The following is a 25,566-nucleotide window of genomic DNA, read 5'->3' on the forward strand; positions in this document are numbered from 1 at the left end:
CTTCATTTGAAATAAATGAAACATAGCGTTGTAGCCTTTGTGTATGAGCACATGTGTATATGTGCCAGGGTAAATGGAAGGTGAAACAGAAAGAAAGGGGATGGGAAACTAGACAGAGAAAACACCACAAAAATGTTTGGATAACTTTTATGAGAAAATTGTGGGGTTTAATTCTATTTTTGTTTCCTAGTGGTACTAAGCATAGTGTGAAATGTAACATTAATTGTGCTTCATGTAAAAGACGTAATAATTGCAAATAGGTGTATATTCTGAGTATTTTGGAATAGAACATGAGTAACTAGTGAAAGTGTTAGTCACTCAGTCATGTCCGACTCTTGTGACCCCCATGGACTAGCTCGCCAGGCTACATAGAATTCTCCAGGCAAGAGTACTGGAGTGGGTTGCCATTTCCTTCTCCAATACATATAGTACAGGTATTTAGTTGAAAATGATTGCTTAATGGCTGAGTCCATATTCATTATATATTTCTTTTATTAAAAAGATTTCCTAGATTTTTAATTTCCTAAAAATAACTTGTAGTATTATGGAAACAGTGATAGAATAAATTCTTGATGTAAGATACATAAAAAGGAGACATCTAAATGTGCGTTTGAATATAGAAGAATCTGATTACATAACTTTAAAGACAATTAAGACTTGTATGTAGTTATGTAAATAAAATTTCTGTTTATAATCCAGCTATCTTTATCCTGATGGGAGGAGTTATAATCCTGATTTAACTGGATTATGTGAACCTACACCCCATGATCATATAAAAGTTACACAGGTAAGGACAATTTCTGGAGACATATTTAAAATTAATAAGTATTTGTGATGCCTTTGAAATAACATTCTTAATAATTGGTAAAGTCGTGTACAGATATTTAATGCAAAATATATTTAAGGAATTCTGAGTGTTTGAAAAGAAATTACAGAACTTTGTTCATTTTTTGGATAAAAATCTCTGTTGTTAATATTTCTGCTTCCAATATAATACTGACATTTATGTGAGGAAATAGATAAATCTGTAGGTAAGCAGATCAATAGGAAAGGAGAGATCTTTAGCTTTAGAAAACTTCAGGGAAGATTAGAATAATTGTATGCACTAGTTTTTAGAGTCAAATGAGTAAGTGAAACCTATTGGAAACAGTAATTGTATTCTTGTAAATCCACTGTTGGCACCCTCATAGGTTATGACTGGGGGGTGGGTAACTTGGTTAAGTCTTGCTTGAGGGTGATATTCAATAGTTACCAAAACCTAAACATGTTTGACTCTAGATTCCATATACATATCACTTGAATATACACACAAAGATCTGTACACCAGGATGTTCACTTTAGCATTTTTCTTTTTTTAATTTTTTTTTTAAAATAAATTTATTTATTTTAGTTGGGGGCTAATTACTTTACAACATTGTAGTGGTTTTTGCCATACATTGACATGAATCAGCCATGGGTTTACATGTGTTCCCCATCCTGAACCCCCCTCCCACCTCCCTCCCCATCACATCCCTCTGGGTCATCCCATTGCCCCAGCCCTAAGCATTTGTCTCATGCATCGAACCTGGAATGGTGTTCTGTTTCACATATGATAATATACATGTTTCAATGCTATTCTAGCATTTTTCTTAAAAATGAAATATTACAGTATACCAAATACCTATTCAGTCATAGGTTAAATACCATAGTATACTTATACTTCATTATTCTGTAAAGTCTTTAACAAGACGAAGGTAGTTCTGAACACTCACATGGGAACTTCTGCATCTTGTTATGTAAAAAAGTTATGTAAAGCTTAATTATGTAACATTTGATTTTGTAAAATGACATTATGTAACTTCAATTTTATAAATAAAAATTACCATTTGTGAGCATATGAATGCACTTAAAAAAAATAAAAATGAAAAACTAATCTGGCAACAGTCTTTGAGAGAGAACTTCCAATATTTTATTTTAAATGTAGCTGAGTTTTAAAAAAATTTATAATTTGGATATTTTGTGCTTTGTATAATAATAAAACTCTAATAAAACCAAATGATAAGTTTTAGGGAAACCAGTAGATAATTTTTCATTTCTACTTCTTTAGATTTCAGTGGTCTTGATATTTAAAATATACTTGTTGACATGTGTACTGTTTTGGGCAGTTTTAAAAATTTAATATATGAAAGCCATTTTAAAAGTTATGTACTGATTCTGTGTTTTCTAATATATGTAAAAAGACACAGGATACAGTTCCTCATTATAAAGGCATTGTTTAAAAATTGTTTTAAAATTCATATTCAGGAGTAGTATCATTCTCTTAAACTACTCATAAATATTTCAATAGCTTACCTCTTAGGTTGCATTGACTTCTGCAAGTGTGATTTTAATTTTTTTAATAATTGTAGATTGGTCCATTGAATTGCATAACCACTGTACGGGCTACAGTCTATAGGGTCGCAAAGAGTTGGACATGACTGAAGTGACTGAGGACACACACACGTAGATACTTGTCTATTATTTTAGGGATTTCAGTGATATATATGATACTTTGGACTTCTTTTCCATCTTGCTCTTTACTTTCCCTTAATGTATTTTAAAATTATATATACATATACATATACCATGGTAGACAGAATTTATATATGAATGAGTGAGTATATATATGGGTGTGTGTATCTATGTGTTTATACATATATATTTTTTCCACTGAGATTGTAAAATCTTTCAGTAGGCTAGGGATTAAATATTGTCATTTATTCATCCTGTCCAAGGCCATGCATATAGTACGTACTTACTAGATAACACATTGCCTTATTTAAACAAATTTTTGTTTCAATAACTCCTTTTCTTTGTATCCCTATTAAGTAACTCTTTTCATACTTTCTTTATACTTACCAATATATCTGAATCTTCTTTGTGACAGATCTTTTCATTATTTGAACACTGAGAATTTAACTATTCCAAAAGCATTTAAACTAGTGAATAAAAAGAATAGATTTTTAATAAAACAATTTTTGATTGCTAAAATGATTAGGTTTTTGATCGTGTTAGACTGGGAAAGCGTATGCAAATAGGGGTTTAATATAGAATTTGAGGAAAATAATTTATGCTACTGATCCTCAGGTTTTTTTTGAATTCAGTGTATCTTATTATACTTTGGAGATTATATGACATAATAAATATGGACAACAGTACATAGCATGCAGAAAGACCTGGCAAATTTTCCATCCTGAAATTTCCTAGATAGATGTCTAAGAAATAAAATTGTCAGCAGTATTGCAATGTTGACATTAAAATTAGATGAGTATGTGATATTTACAGAAAAAAGTAGTGTTTTTTATTGCATTTAAAACCATACGTTTGTCTCTTAAATCACCCTGTTGATGCAGGTACCTTCCTAAAGGAACAGTATGAAACGTTAAATAATCCAAAGTATTAAAAAAGCTTATGCAGTTGCTGATAAAATCCTTTTAATTTTATAGACCAAATTGTGACTACCAATTTAAAACATATCTTAAATGGCAGTTTTGATCTGACAGGATCAAGTGTGACGAATTTACTGTAAGTCACGGCATTTAAGAAAATTCAGTATTATCAGTTCATGCAAAAAAAATACATTAACGTTGCCTTTTTTGCTCCCCCAATTCCAGGAACAATATGAATTATATTGTGAGATGGGTTCCACTTTCCAGCTCTGTAAGATTTGTGCTGAGAACGACAAGGATGTCAAGATTGAGCCTTGTGGCCATCTGATGTGCACCTCTTGTCTTACAGCCTGGCAGGTATAGTCAAGATTTAATTAGTCACGTCGATGTCTTCCTTATATTCCCTATGACTATGTCTTTTTTCAATTTTCTTCATCTTAAGGATTCAAAAAGTCATACTGATAAGTGTTTGTTTGAACGATTGTTGTTTTTAAAAAATCTCATATGTTTGAGTCTTTCACTTACATAATTTGGCTTTTTGTTGGGTTTTCATGTTTTCTTTGTGCTGTGCTGTGCTTAGTTGCTCAGTCACATCCTACTCTTTGTTACCGCATGGCCTGTAGCCCTCTCTGTCCATGAGGATTCTCCAGCCAAGAATTCTGGAGTGGGTAGCCTATCCCTTCTCCAGGGGATGTTCTTGACCCAGGAATCTAACCGGGGTCTCCTGCATTGCAAGTGGATTCTTTACCAGCTGAGCTTCCAGGGAAGCCTTTTCTTTCACTATTATTTATTTAATATATACAATTAATATAACTTAATCTTACAATATTAATCATAAGTAGTTCTGCTTCTATAATACTGTTGATTTCAGAATATCACTTACCAATGTTGCAAACTAACCATATTTATTATAGCCCAGATTCTATTTATAGCAGATCAGATTCTCAAGCAAAGTAAACCCTAGTAGATAAATCTTATGTTGATGTTTCAATACTTCTCTTGAGAAGGTGTAGCTCCTGTCTCGCGTATGTCTCCAATTGCTCTGTAAGGCTAAAACAGGAGAATCAGACAGAAAGTTTCCCAAATGTCTTAAGTTCCCATAGTCACTAAATTTTCCAATTTACAGCAACAGAATCTAAAGCAAGCTGCCTTACATTCTGTAGGCATTCAATAAATAGAAATTGATTTGATGTTTTAGAATAAGACCTAGAAAATAATTGGTTTCCCCAAGGGCTTCTTTAAAATATTTCTTTATCTGTAATAAAGGTTGGAGATTTTAAAATAGATCTTTGGACAGATTTCTAGTTTTCAGTATTTGGAGGATTCACAGAATATTTTGCTCAAGCACTTTTTTAACTACTCTGTTTTAACACAGTCAGTATTGAAGTCAGTATTGTTGATCGGATTTAGAAAATAAATCATTAAACTTTCAAGCCTGTAAAAAAATTTGCAGTTGAGCGTTATCATGAGCATCCGTATTCCTGAACCTTCTCTCCAGCCCAGAACCTGTGTATTTCCCCAGGAAGGATGGCCTCAGAGGATCAGGACAGGGCAGTGCAAACTCAGAGGAGTGTTGATGTTTGTTGAGCTCATTACGTGATGATAGAATATTAATGATTTTCACATTTTCGCATTCTTATGAAGAAGATGAAAAGATCTTATGAAAAGATCCCTTTTTACCTTTGGGGAACTTTTAAAAATGGATGAAGAAAAAGAGGAAGAACTAGGAAATGAATTACAATTGATTTACATTTACAGAGCCATTTCTGAGCTCCCAGACATCTTTCCTTCATTGGTAAAGATTGTTCAACCTCCCTACATGGCTCTCTTTCAATATGCATTTGATTTATATTTTACCTGAGATTTTCCTTGCTTTCCTTGCCCTTATTTCCCTTTATCCCTTCATGATGCTTGTGAATTTTGCGTAGTACAGGGAGAAGTTGAAGGAAAAGCAATGCCCAGTATGGCATCAGCAAACTCTCAACATATAGTTACTTGATTGCTGTTTATGTTAACAAATAATAGTTCTGCAGACATAGCAGTGCCTTTTTTTTTAAAATAAATGTTTCAGTAAATTTAGTTACACTGGTAGAAGACAAAACTGTCAGTTTGCAAATGGATTTCACATGTATCAGTAGAAAATACTGTAGAGATGTTATTGACTCAGTGCCTGGCTGTCAGGGAGGGAACCACTTTAAGATTATTTGCTTTATCTGAAACGCTTTAAGTATTTCAGGGCAAGTATTAAACTGACAGAGGCCAAATATGTTTGTCAAGTCCTTTCGATTGAGTTACGTCTTCAGTGCAGTAGTATGGTTCTTACAGGTTTGAAGAAAGTAAAAGTTTGCTTTTCTCCCTAAAGAAAAGCAGAATTTTAGGCTGGTACAGGCTCCCAGTACTCTGCCTCCACAGATGGCCTGCGTACTTCAGCCCCTTCTCTGGGGTCCTGGGCTTGGAGCATACAAATACAGACATACTGCAGGACCTAGCATCTTCATCTTGAAACTTACCTGGAGTTTGTAAGTTCAGGGGAAGTTCCCACTATGTTGGCGGAAACCCTTGGTTAATAAAGATTATCATTTAGAGTGTCATACAAAATAGCTGTTTACCTTGTGGCTCAGGGTAAGTGCAAGAGTAGAGCTGAATGTAAAACAAAGAGGTTTTACTTATTTTAGTTTCTGTATTCTTCTTAAATTAATCGTTTAAAACTCCAGGGCCAGTGATATGTATTTAATCTAGTGAGTCTGTGCACTACTTGCAATAGGTTTGTTATGTGCAAGGACCCAGGGGTATTTCCCAGTTGTCATGGCTGTGTTATTAATCCTTCGCCCTTTACATCACCACAGCTTTTCTGTATTTTATTCTGTAGTCTCCAAATGGCACAGTTCCTTTGCTTGTAGCTAATCAGTTACTTGATTCTCTATGATTTTTCATGTTGATCTAATGGCCTTATATTAAGATAGGTTCAGTCAATTTGTAATTGTTAATATTTGAAATTTTTCTTTCTTCTTTTTTAAACTCTTTAGTACTTCTTAGTTTTACTTTTAGAGATTGAGGAAGTACATAAATTGTCGAGTGCTAAAAACTGCCTTTGAGTAAAATTTTAGGAGAAGCTATGTGAAAAAGTAGTAATAAAGTAGTAGTTGAGTAAGTTAAGTAGGAAAAAAAATTGAAAAAGAAGTTGAAAAGAAAGTTGAAATAATCAAAATAAATCACACTCATGTCACTAGTGAATAATATTATCCTAATATAATCATAGAATTTTGTATATAAGTTAATGAAAAATATGCAAAGGCAGTATTTGAGCATCTTTAAAATTCTTCCCACACAGGATGGTTAATGATTAATAAGTATTTTTCTGATACATTTTTGTATATGTCTGTGTAATCTGCATGTTGTTCTTATTTAGTCTCATAGTGGAAAGTGAAAGTCTCTCAGTCGTGTCCAACTCTTTACGACCCCATGGACTGTATAGTCCATGGAATTCTCCAGGCCAGAATACTGGAGTGGGTAGCCTTTACCTTCTCCAGGGGATCTTCTCAACCCAGGGATCGAACTGCATTGCAGGCAGATTCTTTACTAGCTGAGCCCCAAGGGAAGCCCACATTGTGTCCAACTCTTTGCAATCCCGTGAACTGTAGCCTGCCAGACTCCTTGTCCATGGGATTTCCTAGAGAAGAATACTGGAGTGGGTTGCCATGTCCTCCAGGGGATCTTCCCAACTTAGGACTGAACCAGTGTCTGTTATGTCTCTTGCTTTGGCAGGCAGATTCTTAACCACTAGCACCACCTAGGTTGCCAAGAACTAAGATGACAACAAGTTAAAAGACATTGATATTGAAGATCAGTTGTCAAAAAGCCTTTGTAATGTCTCAGTTCTATCCATTTCTCTTCTGAAATGTATCTGTAGTCTTTTCAAAGACTCTTTAGCATGCTCAAGATCTGTGAATGTATTCTAAGAATTTCAAGCCTCAGCTCCATTTGTTCCATTCAGTAGCTGCTGAGTGATTCCCTTCAACTTTTCACATTTTGCTTTTTTGCACTTTTTTATATTGCTGGCAATATTATTGGTACTAAACCTATAGCCAGGAAGAGCAAGTTTCTATTTATTGCTTTTTTTTTAACACCAATAGACATGCACAGTGATCTCTGGTTTGAGGTTTCTCTTCCCCGAAGAGAACTGTTGTTGGGTCAACATTTGGGAATTTCAAAGTGATGTTCAACAGTCTGTATCTCAATGGGAATTTTGTCGTTAAAGAAGCTTCAACTTGTGAACATTTCCACTTTTGGATAACCCGAATATTTCTACATGTGCATATAGATTTCACTCAGTGCCTCCTGCTGCCAACCAAAAAATCTGTTTTGACAGCTTTCATAGTTTTGTATGGACTGCAGTATTTGACAGTCATTTAAACACATTATTGCAAAATACCCCTGTTATTTAATAAAAACAAAGGTCCTATACAGTGACTCTAGTTAAAACAGTTAACAAACATCAGCTATACTAAATCCTCACATGAGTGAGCTGCTCACTGAATTTAACCTAATTGACTGTCAAAATGAGGACAAATGAACGCAAGTATGTGGCTTTTCTATAGTTCTATACTGTGCTGTCAAACATTGTATATAAGCTTGTAGATGTAATTGGAAATGTTATGTGACTCTCTGGATATGAGTACCTGTAGTAATATTTGTCTTTTTTTTTTTTTCAGAATGGTTAAGGGTTAGAATGTGTTTTGTGACTTTAAAGCCAGTGTTTTTGTTTCTATATGCTTGTTTGTTTTTTCTATGAGAGAAAAAATTGAGTTTCAAACTTAATTGTGCACAAGAATAATTTGACATCCCTTAACTTGCTTGGTACAAGCCTACATGGAATGACATCCATCATTCTCTAGTATCTCAAATCCATTGTTATTTATTTAGGAAACAATCTTTGAGCATATTCTCTGTCCCAGGTTCTATATAAAGACCCAGTCCATACCTGCAAGAAGTTACAATTAAATCTAAAAATTTTATAGAGGGGCACAGTGCTAATAATAACTTGACATAAATATCCTGTTATCTTTCAAATTTAATTAAGGATGGGAAATATTTTTGTTACTTCCTGCTACTTTGGTTGGGAGTATTGACATGAAAAGGATTTTAAAAGCTGTATGTCTGCCAAGAAGCTCTGATAAATCAGTCAGAGTCCAATAGGAAATATTAAACCTAGACTATAAAACATTTTGTGTTCAACCATTGTGCATCTTTAGCAAGTCATTCTTCACTAACTTTTCCTTCCACTTGACGCCCTACTTTGGTTTAATTGGAATTCATTGGAGACTTAGAGTTTATGTAATTAATGGAAACCTAAGACGTGCACAGTAGAGGTGTCAGTCAGTTATTTCAAGCTGCAAGTGGTTACTCTAATTGCTGTCATAATGGCCCATTAGTCATGCCTCCAAAGAGGTGTTAGATACTTTTTTCTCCTTCTGGAACATCTGTGTTATTTAATAAATTGAATAAGCAAGCCTGAGTTTGCACAGAATACTAAGTAAGCTTGAGTAATCACCTCTCTAGACGCATTCTTTGAAGCAGTATCACTGTGGGTGAGGCATTTCTATTCTGTCCTTGGCAGTGAAACTTTGGAGAGTTTTCTTTCACTTCCACACTGTTCCATGAATATTAACAAAACATTTTCTTCTTTACCCTGAACTCATCCATGTCTTCTTTTTTGTAATAGTACATTATGCCGTAGTGATATTGCAGGGTTACTACGTAAAGTGTCAAGTAAGGAACTGTTTTTATTCAATTTTTCCTTTCAGGAATGCAGAAAATATCTTCTGAGCTCATGAACAGGACAGACTGTAAACCATGTTCTTCAAATTTTCCTTCCAAAATAAAAAATGGATATATATATATGCCAGTTGGATATGCAGCCTTGTTTTTAATTACTGCCAAGGACTTTAATTCAGTTAAAAATAAAATTGATTTTTTCTTCTAGTTATTCCTCCTGCATATTTTTTCAAAATCATTTAGAGGAGATATTGGAATATTCAAAATGCTTCATAAAAAGTCAATAGATGAAAATTGATAAGCTCTGATTTTAACATGGCATGTGATTAAAGAGATTTATATATGTCCCATATTTAGAGAGCATTACTGGGGAAGAAATATGTAACTGAGAGGTGAGAAGTCAGCTTAAAGGACCACATTCAAGGCACTAAGAAATAATCTTTTAATATATCTTCCTTCAAAAGCAACCAGGCTTCAAATTTCTAGCCTCAGTGTAACTTTTTAGACTTAGTACTATGAGTACTTAGTCCATGATAAAATGTTGAAACTCCTCTTTCACTTTGAGAGTCATGTAATGGCTGTGGTATGTTTCCTCAGCTATCTTACCTCTTTTCTTTTGTTCCTGAGACTATTGTTGTAATAATTATAACAACCGGAACTTGCATAGCACTTTGGAAAGCTTTGAATTAATTTTTCTTTACCTTTCAGACATCCCTTAAAATGTGCATTCTTTCATTATACCCAACAGATAAGATGAAATGGCTAACGCAGTGTCACACAGCTGGAATTTGTGGGTGTAGGTTTCTAGTCCAAGCCTCCTGATCAGAATGTCTGTGCTCCTTTCCTGATTTACTGTTTTCATGGGCCTCCCAAATTAAAACTAGAAGAGTCTAGATGCAGCAGTGCCATTTCCCTGTGCCCGTCATAAAAGAACATCAAAACTAAAGATCTCTCTCTCTGTTACTTATTCTAATATCATCATTAACTATCCTCATTCATTCTTTTTGTTTGTTTGTTTTTTAATATATTTTTTCAGTGAAGGATAATTCCTTTACAGAATTTTGTTGTTTTCTGTCAGACCTCAACATAAATCAGCCATAGATATACATATATCCCCTCCCTTTAGAACCTCCCTCCTATTTCCCTCCACATCCCGCCTCGCTAGGTTGATACAGAGCCCCTGTTTGAGTTTCCTGAGCTATACAGCAAATTCCCCTAGGCTATCTTTATTATATATGGTAATGTAAGCTTCCATGTTACTCTTTTCATACATCTCACCCTCTCCTCCCCTCTCCCCATGTCCATAAGTCTGTTCTCTGTTTTTTTCTCCATTGCTGCCCTGTAAATAAATTCTCTAGTACCATTTTTCTCTATTCCATATATGTGTGTTAGAATATGATATTTATCTTTCTCTTTCTGACTCACTTCAGTCTGTATAATAGGTTCGAGGTTCATCCACCTCATCAGAACTGACTCAAATGCGTTCCTTTTTATGGCTGAATAATATTCCATTGTGTATAGGTAACACAACTTCTTTATCTATTCATATGTTGATGGATATCTAGGTTATTTCTATGTTCTAGCTATTGTAAATAGTGCTTCAATGAACAATGGGATACATGTGTCTTTTTCAACCCTGGTTTCCTCAGGGTATATACCTAGGAGTGGGATTGCTGGGTTATATGGTGATTTTATTCCTAGTTTTTTAAGGAATCTCCATACTATCTTCCATAGTGGCTGTTTTCAATTTACATTCCCACCAACAGTGGAAGAGGGTTCCCTTTTCTCCACACCCTCTCCAGCATTTATTGTTTGTAGACTTTTTGATGATGGCCATTCTGACTGGTATGAGGTGATATCTCATTGTGGTTTTGATTTGCATTTCTCTAATAATGCATCTTTTGAGTGATGTTGAGCATCTTTTCATGTGTCTGTTAGCCATCTGTATGTCTTTGGAGAAATGTCTGTTTAGGTCTTTCTCCCCCTTTTTGATTGGGTTGTTTGTTTTTCTACTAGTGAGTAGTATGAGCTGCTTGTATATTTTGGAAATTTATCCTTTGTCATTTGTTTCAGTTGCTATTATTTTCACCCTTTCTGAGTGTTGTCTTTTCACCTTGCTTATGGTTTCCTTTGCTGTGCAAAAGCTTTTACGTTTAATCAGAACTCTCCACCATGACCCGTCTGTCTTGGGTGGCCCTACATGTCATGGCTCATAGTTTCACTGAGTTAGACAAAGTTGTGGTCCATGTGATCAGATTGGTTAGTTTTCTGTGTTTGTGGTTTTTATTCTATTTGACCTCTGATGGAAAAGATAAGAGTATTTTTAATTTCTGTGATTGTGTTGTTTGTCTCTGCATGTTTATTCTTTAATTCTTCTAGGTCTTTGTTAATTGATTCTTGAATTTTCTCCATTTTACTTTCAAAGTTTTTGATCATCTTTACTATCATTTTTCTGAATTCTTTTTCAGGTAGTTTGCCTATTTCTTCTTCATTTATTTGGACTTCTGTGTTTCTAGTTTGTTCCTTCATTTTTATAGTATTTCTCTGCCTTTTCATTATTTTTTTTTTAACTTATTGTGTGTGAGGTCTCCTTTTCCCAGGCTTCAAGGTTGAATTCTTTCTTCCTTTTGGTTTCTGTGCTCCTAAGGTTGGTCCAGTGGTTTGTGTAAGCTTCTTGTAGGGTGAGATTTGTGCTGAGTGTTTTTTTGTTTGTTTTTCCTCCAATAGGCAAGGCTGAGTGAGGTACTCATCCTGTCTGCTGATGACTGGGTTTGTATTTTTGTTTTGTTTGTTGTTTAGATGTTGTTTAGATGAGCCGTCCTGCCCAGGGTGCTATTGGTAGTTGGCGATGCTGGGTCTTGTATTCCAGTGGTTTCTTTGTGTGAGTTCTCACTATTTGATACCCCCTAGGGTTAGTTCTCTGGTAGTCTTGGAGTTAGTGCTCCCACTCCAAAGGCTCAGGGCTTGATCTCTTCAAATCCTTATGCTTATTTGGTAAGTTTTGAACATATACGATGCAAATTTTCAAGAATATATGCAGTGGATTCTCTGTTTAATTTCCAAGTGTATCAGGGCTGACCAAGGAGACTCCTTAGGTGGACACTAGAAGTGCCGTTGAGAAGGGAAGACAACACTGGAGCCCCTGGGTTCCTGATTACCTTGTATAGCTCAGAGAATCCTACCCAGTGCTCTGTGGAGACCTGTGATCATCTCTTGTAGCCATCCTCAAAAACAACCAGGATGCTAGATGTAATCTGTGCAAGGTCTCTGGCTTGGAGGTGCAGGTGGGAGTCCACAGCGTGGGGACCAGCAGCCAGTCGCGCCGGGCCACCGGGGTGTCTCCTGCAGTCCCGGGGGCAGTTTGTCCAGTAGTTTCAGACTCCCCGGGCTTTGGCTGCAGGGAGAGCCAGTTTGCTTCCTCGTTCATTCTTTTTTGAAATAATTTTAGTTATTTATTTTGGGTTGTGTTAGATCTTTGTTACTACATGGGCTTTTACTCTAGTTGTGGCGAGTACAGGCTACTCTGTATTTGTTGTACACAGGCTTCTTATTTCTGTGGCTTCTCTTGTAGCTGAGTATGGGGTCTAGGATGTGTGTTGCAGTGCATGGGCTCTAGAGCACAAGCTCAGTAGTTGTGGCGGATGGGCTTAGTTGTTCCATAGTGTGTGGCATCTTCCCAGACCAGGGTTTGAACCCATGTCTCTTACATTGGTAGGCAGATTCTTTACCACTGAGCTACCAGGGAAGCCCTCATTCTTTATAACAAGAATTTGCTGAGTTTTGTGAAATATATTGTGCTCTGAAAATGCTTAGCCTGGACCCAAGTTACTGTCAAGTATATGTATCTGTATTTATCTATTTAGTTAGTTATTTGTTTATAGTTGTTTCATGTTTTAAAAAAAAGATTCATGGTAGCTTCTGATCTATGTGAAGTATAGCATGGTAATATACATTAGAAGTTACTGAGATGGGAAACACACACACACATAAAACCAATAAAAATATAAAATGCACTCCAAAACGGGACTCATGAGTACTGTGTATTTTCTAGGACCCTCACTTTATACTGTATTTGCAGGAAGGCATGAAGTGATTGACCTTAAAGTATGCCTCCAAATAATTAATCATCCAGAGAGCAAAATAAATTGTACTATATGTTATATTTATCTTTAAAAAATTAAAAGAAAGTATGTAAGAGATAATGTAGTTTTGAACAATATTTAAACAAAGAATATGGAAGGTGACTGATATATAAACTTACAGTATTTATTGTTGCCAAATGAATCTTAGTATTTTATCATGAACATCTCACATAGTTAGTTTCAGATGATGTAGAACTGGCTGTTAACTTTCTGTCTCTTTTGGTTTGGGAGGATTTATTTGAGGAAGTGAAATTTACTGAGTAAATCAGAATGGATGGAGTCCAAGTACTTCCTCTTAACTTTCTCAGAATGTGAATTTTTTGGAGCTATTAGAAGGAGTTATTTATTGGTTATTCTTCATTAACATATGTTCTGCCATCTTACATTAAGTGTATGTTGACAGAAGCGTTATTTTAATTATTAAGGTGCAATTCTGATAATTTTATGTCTCTTGAAGACACTCTTTGTGTTTAATCAACCATCTGACAGAAACAAGGGTGAAGTACCGAAATAGCACCAAAATTTGAGAATTTGAGTACCAAATTTGAGAATATGGTCAAACCTAATTTTCATATGACAGTAGTCAGTTTGTAGAGAAAGTAGTGGATGAAATCATTTTGGCAGAGGCAAGTGGTGTGATCTATGTTTGTAAATGAAAATTGAAGTACATTGCAGCTGGATTTTGATCCTAGTAAGTAATGTAAACTCTCAACAAAAATAAAGCTTAACAGAAAATATATTTTGTGACATATACCCATAAAGCAGCTACTCTTACATAAGTAATTTGTATAGCATTAATACTTGAAGGTGGGAGAGATGGCCAAAAACCTAAGTTCAGTTTTAGATGAACTGTTCCCAGTCTTTTTCTTGTACCATCAAGATACTGTTATTGCATATTATTTTCTCCTCTTTCCAAACATAATCTTTTCAGTTATCCTTTATCAGGAAATAGATCACATAAACTGGAAGTTATCTTAACCAGACAACATGCAAACTGACCTTGGAGGTTCTAAGGAAGCCTTTGTAAGGGAATGCAGTTGCTTATTTATTCTAGCCACAGTGCTCAAAAGTAATATGATTTTAATTATTTAGATTGGATAGATTAATTGTAGTTATGATAACTGTATGTTAGGCCCTAAAAGATTTTCTGTTTTTTAGGTGCTTATACTAAAACATTTACAAGTGATTTATGTGACGTGTAAGCCATGTCACCAGGGCTTCCCTGATGGCTCAGATGGTAAAGCGTTTGCCTGCAATGTGGGAGACCCAGGTTCGATCCCTGGGTTGGGAATATCACTTAGAGAAGGAAATGGCAACCCACTCCAGTACCTTTGCCTGGAAAATCCCATGAACAGAGGAGCCTGGTAGGCTACAGTCCATGGGGTCTCAAAGAGTTGGACATGACTGAGCGGCTTCACTTCACTTTATGTGACGTGTAGGATTTACTTCAAAATTATCCAAGGGTGGAGGGAGCAAGTGAACATATAGCTGAAACAGGATTGAGCATTAATTGATAATTGTTGAAGTTGGGAGATAGGTGCATACAGATTTATTACACTTTTCTCTGTGCTTCTGTTTATGTTTGGAAATTTCTAGTACTTTTTAAAAATCGTCTAAATGAATGAAGTGTCTACCTAGGTCCCAGAGTATTGCTTTCCACTCTTCATGCATTAAAGACACAGGGAACATCAGCTCTTTTATACTTTAATTGTTTACTTAGTGGCATTTAGCTTACTTAAACTAAAGAAAAAAGCTGTATACCCATTTCTCCCACTGCCTACTCCCCACATCACCCACTCTCAGCCTCTGGCAACCACTAATCTGTTCTCTGTATCCGAACTTACTTTTCTTTTGAATTAATTGATTTTTATATTCCACATGCATCAGAGATCATACTGTATTTGTCTTTCTCTGGCTTATTTCTTACATAATGCCCTTGAGGTCCACCCATCTTGTAGCAAATAGTAAGATTTCGTTCTATTTTATGGCGAAATTATATTCCATTGTATGTACATACCACAATTTTTATCCATTGAGGGACACTTAGGTTGTTTCCATATCTTTGCCACTATAAATAATGCTGCAGTGAACATAGGATGTGCATCTATCTTTTCTAATTAGTGTTTTCATTTTCTTCAGGTAAATATCCAGAAGTGGGATTTGGATAGACTGTATGGTAGTTCTATTTTTAATTTTTTGAGGAACCTCCATACTGTTTTCCATAGTGCCTGAATTAATTTACATTCCTGTCAGCAGTACACAAGGGTTCTCTTTATCCACATCCTCACCGACACTTGTTATTTCTAGTCTTTTTGAGAATAGCCACCTAAGAGATGTGAGGGGATATGTCACTGTGGTTTTGATTTGCATTTCCCTGATGATTAGTAACACTGAATATCTTTTCATGTACCTGTTTGCCATATATATGTCTTTGAAAAAATGTCTATTCAGATCTGTCCATTTTTTAATCAGATTGTTAGTAGTTTGTTTTTGTCTTTTGTTTCCTGTTGAGTTGTATGAGTTCTTTATATATTTTGGATGTCACTTGCAAATATTTTCTTCCATTCAGTAGGTTATCTTTTCATTTTGTTGATGCTTTCCTTTGCCATGCAGAACCTTTTTAGTTTGATGTAATCCTACTTGTTTGGTTTTGCTTTTGCTGCTTTCAATTTTGGTGTCAGGTTAAAAAAATTCATGCCAAGTTCTATGTCAAGGAGTTTACCACTTAAATATTCTTCTTTCTAGAAGTCTTATGGTTTCAGTTCTTACTTTCAATTCTTTAATCCATTTTAAGTTAATTTTTATATGTGGTATAAGGTAGCAGTCCAGTCTTTATTAATTTATTTCTGCCATGTGACTCTCTTATTTTCCTACCACCATTTATTGAAGAGACTGCTCTTTTCCCACTGTATATTCTTGGCTTCTTTGTTGTAAATTAATTGACCATATATCCCTGGGTTCATTTCTAGGCTCTGTTCTGTTCCAGTGATATATGTGTCTCTTTATGCCAGTTCCATACTGTTTTAATTACTGTAGATTTGTATTGCTCTACTTAGGGCCCAGAGTACCACTTTCTATCATTCATGCATTGAAGATGCGGAGAACATTAGTTGTTTTGCATCTTGCTCTTTTATATTAGAACTATCTATTTGAAATTTTCTTATGTAGATCTGTAGGAAAATTCCCTGCAGGCACACAATATGGACCCCTTTTGACTTTTATAATGACGGGATTATACCTGGATGATAACCTATGTTGAATATGTATTTATAGTTCTTATTAAGGTTGAGTTTTCCTTAAATATTTGCTCCTGTGTTAGAAAATATCAGTGTAAGATGGGAGAATTAAGTAACAGTTTTATTATCTGTAAAATGATGGAGTAGACAATTGAATTGCCTTGACGCCCGCTAAACCTGAGCACATGTGGCAGCAACCATCAGAGAATTTTGTAATAACCTGTCTATATCTCTTCAACTCTTTTACCATTCCAAGTTTCTTTCCCAAATTATGTAAGCAGTAGATGAATAAAGAATTGTTGTAGTTTTCCTTTTCTTTTTTTTTAATTAACCAATCCAACGAACATTTGTTTTTCTTGTTTTGACAATTTGTTTGGGAAAGGAGATGTTTGGTTTGTTAATCAGAGTAAGGCTTGGGAAGGAATAAACCCACTACAGAAAGCTACCACAGAATAAATCTCCCACAGAATCTGACATGGAGTGTATACTAACTCGTCCTGTGAGAGGAGAGCGAGAGTGTTACTCCACCATTGATTAGAGCATCACTGGAGGGTAGGTAGATCACCATGTTCCCATCGTACCAAGCAGATAGGACAGTCTTAAGTACTGAACGGTTTCTTTAAAGATGTTAGCCCTTTTTATTCATAATCTCATCTCTAAAATGATGCTCATTCATGTCATTTCTGCCTTTAATATGATCTTGTATTTTTACTGTTTTTACAATAATAAACTACTAAGTTCAGTTCAATCGCTCAGTTGTGTCCGACTCTTTGCGACCCCATGAATTGCAGCACACCAGGCCTCCCTGTCCATCACCAACTCCTGGAGTTTACCCAAACCCATGTCCATCGAGTCGGTGATGTCATCCAGCCATCTCATCCTCTGTCGTCCCCTTCTCCTCCTGCCCCCAATCCTTCCCAGCGTTAGGGTCTTTTCCAGTGAGTCAACTCTTCGCATGAGGTGGCCAAAGTATTGGAGTTTCAGCTTCAACATCAGTCCTTCCAATGAACACCCAGGACTGATCTCCTTTAGGATGGACTGTTTGGATCTCCTTGCAGTCCAAGGGACTCTCAAGAGTCTTCTCCAACACCACAGTTCAAAAGCATCAATTCTTCAGCACTCAGCTTTCTTCACCGTCCAACTCTCACATCCACACATGACCACTGGAAAAAGCATAGCCTTGACTAGATGGACCTTTGTTGGCAAAGTAATGTCTTTGCTTTTAAATATGCTGTCTAGGTTGGTCATAACCTTCCTTCCAAGGAGTAAGCGTCTTTTAATTTCATGGCTGCAATCACCATCTGTAGTGATTTTGGAGCCCCAAAAAATAAAGTCTGACACTGTTTCCACTGTTTCCCCTTCTATTTTTCATGAAGTGATGGGACTGGATGCCATGATCTTAGTTTTCTGAACGTTTAGTTTTAAGCCAACTTTTTCACTCTCCTCTTTCACTTTTGTCAAGAGGCTCTTTAGTTCTTCACTTTCTGCCATAAGGATGGTGTCATCTGCATATCTGAGGTTATTGATATTTCTCCCGGCAATCTTGATTCCAGCTTGTGGAATAATAATAATAATAAACTACTAAATAATAATAAACTACTAAAGCCAGGGTATAATACAGAAACAAAAAGATGGTGGTGAATGTCATATACTATCTTTCTCTAAAAGTCGGCCTTATCTGCAGGGCGAGAAAACAGTCATTGTATTTTCCTACCAATTGTGAATTCTTAATGTAGTTAGTTTTTTAAAAATGGAATTGGGAGATTTTTTGAAAATTTCAGTAATTAATAAATGAATTTCTTTCTTGCACAGATCTTTTTTTTTGTAGTATCTAGTTTGGAAGCAAGATGAGGGGCAAAATGTGTTAACTCACATATTACTACATTCCATATGGGCTGTGTCAGGGTGACCAATTGTTAAGACAGTGATGACTTCTTAATATAAACTTAATTTTTCCCACTGATTGCTTATAAATCAGGACTTCAAAAGACCTCAGCAATCAAAATGGAAATATTTAGCCATAGTTATGTGCACAGTAACTTTTTTCAGAATTGACCTTGAAATGTATTTTTCCAACTGATAGTACCACTTTTTTTATGATGGAAATTTTTATCAAAATGTCTTTTTTATCAAATGTTTAATTAGGACTGCTTCCTTTTGGTAATGAGGGATGTGAGTCAATTTTGAGTTTTCTCCAGGACTCTAAAGTTTTGATACATTAAAATTGTAAATGAGTGTTCAGTAAAGCTAGGCTCTTTTTCTTTGGCAAATCAAAGGTTTTGTTAAAGAAATTTTTCTTTGGAAATTTGAAATAATGAGCATTTATTTTGTTGTTTCTATGTTCTACTTCACCACCTTCAAGATTGACCTTCCCCCAACCCCACTGCCTATCTCAAAACCCTCTTTTTTCCCCCAACTTCTTTTTTTATAGTTGTATAGTTTTTATATAGTTGGCCCCTGTCTGTTTTGTTTTATTTTTGAACAGAGACCAATCAGTACGATTTTTGTGTTTGTTCAGGAGTCAGATGGCCAGGGCTGCCCATTCTGTCGCTGTGAAATAAAAGGAACGGAGCCCATCATTGTGGACCCCTTTGATCCCAGGGATGAAGGATCCAGGTGCTGTAGCATCATCGACCCCTTTGGAATGCCGATGCTGGACTTGGATGATGATGATGACCGGGAAGAGTCCTTGATGATGAATCGGTTGGCAAATGTTCGAAAGGTAAACTAGGAAATATAGGTTTTTTTCATGTGTTGTATGGACATGAAAAAGAAATGATGCTGTCACAAGTAGGGTATGACTGAGTTTGCTTTGAGAAAGAAAGATTCCAAAATCAAAAGAAAGGTGAAGATATAAGTAATGTTGAAAGGCTGATGGAATCATTGGGCGAGAAAGAACTAAACTACTACCAGTCCTCACTCTGGTTTTAAACTCCAAAATGAGAGATGGTGAGAGCCTTCGTATAGAATTAAACATCGTCTGAGACTGGCAGTAGCATATACATGAAGAAAATTGAAGAAAGGAAATTATTAAAATTAGAAGTGATGATATTACCTTTGTGAATTTACCACAGTCTGAGGTTTGCTTATCAATATTGCTCTCTCAAGAAATTAACTTTGTCAGTTCACTGGGAATGGATGCTACTACCCAGTTTATGTAACCAAACCCACAGGGACTAGTCAGTGAACCAGAATGCCAGTTGAGTAATTAACAAACGGAAAATGTAATGATCCAGAGAACTGGACTCTGAGCTATCAGGCTAGTCTCTGTATAAAAACATACATGAAATTCAGCTTATACTCAGAAGTGATTGAGTGATATTTGCTCTTAAAATTAGAGAAGTGGCAACAAGTGGTATGAAAGGGTTGGCACACACAGTATGAAGGTGCCCCCTTTCCTTCTGACTCAGGGCAGGCATGGCTAGTGAGTCATGGTCCTCATCCCTACTGAGTTCAGACTTGGCCTGAACAGCCTTGTAGAACCTCTGCTCTAACTTGTTAGGATATGGCAGGTAGTTGCAACCTGTTTGCCATCTATGTAGGTAGGGTGATGATAATGTGCAATGGCACCAGACCGTGTCTGCCATATGCATCTGGGTCTCTGAGTTAGGGAGACACTTGGTACAGGAAACAGATGAGGTGATTGGGGGGTTACTGCTTCTTTAGGGCTATGTCAAAGTTTATTTCTTGGCCCTCCTGCATTTTGTGTTCCATTGTTCCATGCTTACCAAGTACTTGTCCTTTAGGATTTATTTTTACTTTATTTTTAATTGGAGGATAATTGCTTTATGATGTTGTGTTGGTCACTGCTGTACAACAGTGTGAATCAAATTTAAATAACATATATCCATCCCCCTCTTGAGCCTCCTTCCCACCCCATCCCCCATCTTACCCTTCTAGGTCATCATAGAGCACTAGGCTGAGCTTCCTGTTATATAGAACTTCCCACTAGCTATCTGTTTTACACATGGTCATGTAGATATTCCTTCTCTCAAATTTCTGCATATGGAGATATATTACCGCCACCAGAATGGCTACTCTCAAAGTTTGCTTTGGTCTGAGATGATTTTTACTCTTCACCTCACTGTTTTTTTATAAAAATGTCATAATTTAAGAGAAACTACTCTTGATTCTGTATTTTAATGCTGACAACTATATTCAGTTTTGAAGTTTATGATCCCTTTGGCCCAAGAGATGGAAGAAAGGAAGTAATTATTCCTCAGTAACCCTACCTAAAGGATGAACAAGAAACAAAAAGCTCTAACTGAAACAGGGAATTGAGACTTAAATTTTAAGATGAACTCTTAATCAGTATTTTCTACCACTATTAATATGTATATGAACAAAACTTCTCACATCTTTTATTCTCTCAACTTGAAGAGGAAGATAGTCTTCTCATTTTTCAGATAAGGAAATGAGGCTCAGATTAGGCTTGTGATGTGCTGCATTAGGAAGTTGTAGAGCCAGAATTCAGCTACGTCTGCTGGATAAAAATGCAGTGATAACCAACACTTCATCTGTAGCTCTGTCACGTGCAGTGTGAGGAAATGGTTTCTACCAAGTCAGATTGTGGACTGTATCCTAAAATATTTGTCATATAATATTATTTTAATGAAGTAAAATGAAGTAGTAACATTTATGATTTCAGTGAGCTTACAGTGTTCTAGGTTCTTAAATCTTTGATCTAATTCGATCATGACACCAGCCCAATAGAGAAGCTACTGTTAATGTGCTGTTTTACAAAGGAGGCCATTGAAGAAGGAGGTGCAATGACTTGCCTAAGATCCAAGTAATACTTTAAGCAGAACTGGTGCTTTATTCCAGGTCTTCCTGATAACTTAAAACTTCAGTTGTGCACCATCATGCAATACACCTCTTTTGTCCTCTTTGGAACGTGTCACACAAATTGTACATGATAGTGTATAAGTACCTGTCTTCTGCAGGTCTTTTCAGTTTCATAATATAATGTACATCACGAATAACCAGAAATTAAAAATAATTTGAATTGTGATCTGTTGGCATTAACCTATAAAGTTACTTATGCCCTAATTGGTCACTAAAAACCTAACTAATTCATTTAGGCCCTCCTAATTAGATGTGTAAGTAATTATTATGTTTGTTTACAATATACTCATTGTATGTGGCTATTTAAATGTTTCTGATTAAGATTTAATAAATTTAAAAATTTTGTCTTTCAGTCACACTCAACATATTTGGAATGCTTAAGAGCCTCTTATGTCTACCAGCTACACTGTTGAACTGTACAGATGTAGAACATTTCTATATATATTGAAATATTTATTATAGATATAATAAAAATACTTAATAACCAGTACATAATTTTTTTGGATAGCGTTATTAGATCATTCCTCCAGGTTCTTATTAGAAGAAGCTAAGTCTTATTGCAAAAGACCTTTCCTTTTAATTTAGGAACCTAATGGTCTTAGCTTAGCCTGAATATTTGAGTATGATCTAGCACTAAAATGATTAATCTGTGGCCTATATTTGTTTTTCTGTGAGCTAATGATGATTTTACATTTTAAATGGTTATATATTTAAGTGATTTTTTAGGTACCTACGTTAATTTCCTTGATTTTGCCTCTTGGTTTGCAAAGCCTAAAATATTTACTATCTGGCCCTTTAAGAAAAACATTTCCATCCCCAGATCTAGGACACTTTAAAGCATTTAAAGAATGCTTATTGAGTGCATGGATAATAGGGGATAACAGAAAAGTATTTGAGACAAGTACAACAGCTGAAGTAGTTCCAGTGAACTAGATGGTAATGTTTTCTAGCTAGGAAAAAGGCATTTTCAATTTTCTTTACTAAATGGGCTTTCTACTTTCAGTGATTCATGTCAGAGGATGGGGAAAAGGGCCATAAGAGTAATTCTTTCAAGAACTTTGTACACCTTACTGGTTGGGAGAAAATGGTATTTAACCTACATGAGTTTGGGAAAGGCTACAGTTTCAGCCTGATTTCCACTGATTTAAGTTGAAGCTGGAGCTTTGTTTCAGTAGTGGCACTGACAATTGAAGGGAATCACTGGTCACATAAAATGAGCACAGAACAGTCAAAGGTGACTGGTGGTTTTCCCTGGTCTTTCACGCACTCTCAGACCATGCATGTTGTGTTCTCTCTGGCACGCTGGTGGACTTTCTGTTGAGGGAGCTGAGAAATTTTGACACTGATCTTCTCTTTAGTTTACCCCAAAAAAGAGAAGACTGGTGCTGCTCTCAGACTTTATTGTCCCAGAAGTCAGCAGTGTTATTGAACAAAGGTATCACTCCAGCCAGCGTCATTTCTTTACTTTCCAGGAGCAGTTAGATTGAAGAAACTTAAAGAACTTGTAATTATTTGTTTTTAAATTGAGGAATCATGTTTCAATTATATGTCTTTATGTGCACTGGCCTGCCTCTTGTCAATTAAACGGATTGTGAATTTTTTAATATTTCATAAATCACTGCCACTTTGCTTTCAATAAAACCTGAATTTTACTGTAACTACAAGCATCAGTTCTTTCTGAATAATTGGGAAAAACAATGTTATGGTATTATGTTCCTATAGCACTTTATAGGTACTTTCGTTTCAAGAGTTACACTAAATTGTTATGTTTTATTCAGAGGACTGTCTTCTGCATTAGACTGTTCTTAAGGCCAGTGCCAATATCTTATTTATCTTTGTGCTTCTTAGTACCTAGACATATATTAAGTGAAATAATAAATGCACATGCATGTTCACATGGTCTGTGAGGGCAGTGGCCTGATTTTAAGCATATTTTTATTCCAATCTGAAGATTTGGGTATATCTGTGCAAAATACCAAATCACAGATTTTATGCAGTTCTGTCTTCAGCTGAGGTTATAAACAAACACCACAGATCATTTTGACACAATAGCTATTCTACTTGATCTTCTTCCACTCTGTTATCATTCTGTTGCCTGTTATTCATTCTTTAATTTATTCATTTTAAAAACATTTCATTCTCTCAACTCCATTAGTGACTGTCAGTCATTGTCCAGCATAATGAATTAATTCTCTTTTATCTGCCATTTCAAATACTCTTCACCTTTCCCTTCTTTTACAACTATATTGTGAAAATGTTCCTGACTGTCTGAAGCATATTATATTCTTCAAATTAGTAATGCTTCTATCAAAGCATAGAGAACTGAGCTGTTTATATATTCCTGTTTCATGGTGATGTCTGCAGCTGGAATTTATAAGTAGTAGCATACTGAACATATAGAATGTATTTTTATTGTTTGTTTTATAAGTTTATTTAGTGATGCTAATCTTGCAGAAGCAAGAAGAACCTATAAATCTATAATAGTGTGTTAGTTGCCTTTCTAGGTATAGGCTATTTTATGAGTTTCACTAGAAGATGTTTTAGGTTCTGCTTGAAATTGTACCATTGCTTGAGTTCTCGAGCTGTCTGAATTTCTAGGATAATTGGATCTGAGTGAGCCCTTAAAGGAAGTCCAGGGTGTGATTGGTAAGATCAAATCCTCTCTGACTTTAGTCAGATCAAAGCTAAGAAAAGATATCTGTTGCTAGGTCAGAATTTTGTTTCAGTTTGCCAGAGGTGTAAAGAATCTCCACAGTTCCTTAGCAATTACTCTGACAGAACATACTATTCACAAAATACATAAATTACAAACAAATGAAGATTTGGTACAAATACGTTACTAGACTGACCTAGTATGTGAACTGAGATTAATTTCCTTGGTCTTAAACATTATATTATCTTAAAACAATATTTAAAATTTTAGTGAGTGACCATGTAAGAGGAAAATCAGGTGTAACCAGAGGTCAAAGGAATTATTATTGCTTTATCTTTTTTTAATACATCCTCCTAATGCTCCCATCACTAATTAAAATACATATTGCTAATTGAAAACTTAATATATCATTTAATTCTTCCTTTTCCTAATGTGTGAAGAAAGAATCCATAGTACTCCTATTCAGAGCAAAAAATTCATGTGTATAGATCACAGTACCTTTTTAATGTGAGTTAGATTCCAACCACAGGGCTCAAGTCCATACTGGAGCAGTAAGGACAAAATTTACAACGAAAGTGAAATTCAAAAGTAACCAGACATTTGGAATGTAGACCATGGTTTTCAAATATGGACGAGTTCTACCTCCTGAAGGTATTCAGAAATATGTGGGGACACTTTCATTGTCACAATGACTGACAGATCAAGGGAACCACTGACATTGAGTGGATGGGATCAGAGATGCAAGCATCCTCCAACCCATGGGACAGACCCATCTAAGAAAAATGACACGGATCCATGCTAGTGGTTCTCATCTCCACCTGTGCAACACAGGCCAAGTCCTGAATGACAGTAAGCAGTCCACAGTCACAGGTTATTGTTTGCATTCTGTTTACTCATTTTCTTAAAGCTCTCCATGAAAATGAGTAGCATTTTCTTTATTAGAATATGAATATCAAAGGAAAAAACTACCTTGTCCAAGTGTAATATGATGATATAGGGGACCTTGAAGACCCTGTCACGCATTCCTCAGAAGTAGTTTGAATGTGTAGTAGTTTAGAAGAGGCAAGCACTTGATTTCTTGGACTTAGTTTTGGGTTGGCCTCCTATGGTGTAGACTGTGAGCCCTGGAGGGCATGCTTTGCTCTTCTTTTCATTCTCAGAGACTTGCATAGTGCCTAACACACAGTGTAGGCCCTTGGGAAGTTTTGTTTTTCAGTTTTTTCATTGAGTGATCAGCGGTGACACTGTTAACTATACAATACTTAAGAGAGCTATGGTCCCTGGCGTCCAGCAGTCTGGGTTCATGTTCCAGTTCTGCTCCTTAGTAGTTGTGTGCCTTCCATTGGTTATTTAACTCCCTATGCCTCAGTGACCTTTTCTGTGAAAACTTTAGGGTTTAGATTAAATGAGTTAATTAATGTAAAGCCATTAGAACAGCGCTGGTACATAGTAAACACTAAGTATCAGTTGTTATTAACATTATTCTTTATATAGTGTTATTCAAGACT

General features: G+C 35.7%; 1 protein-coding gene across 14 annotated transcripts in view; it reads left to right on the plus strand.

Moving 5' to 3' along the window:
* Nucleotides 1-25,566, plus strand: part of CBLB (Cbl proto-oncogene B) — a 220,727-nt gene that overhangs the window by 123,339 nt on the left and 71,822 nt on the right. For all 14 annotated transcript variants that reach the window (XM_081572340.1, XM_081572344.1, XM_081572349.1 and 11 more), the window contains 3 exons: nt 700-787; nt 3,633-3,764; nt 19,079-19,282. In XM_081572340.1, coding sequence (XP_081428466.1) covers nt 700-787; nt 3,633-3,764; nt 19,079-19,282 — 424 coding nt within the window. The remainder of the gene's footprint in view (nt 1-699; nt 788-3,632; nt 3,765-19,078; nt 19,283-25,566) is intronic.

This window comes from Giraffa tippelskirchi, chromosome 2, assembly GCF_054371585.1.
Source record: "Giraffa tippelskirchi isolate mGirTip1 chromosome 2, T2T-mGirTip1v1.2.pri, whole genome shotgun sequence".
In the NCBI taxonomy this organism is placed as follows: domain Eukaryota; kingdom Metazoa; phylum Chordata; class Mammalia; order Artiodactyla; family Giraffidae; genus Giraffa; species Giraffa tippelskirchi.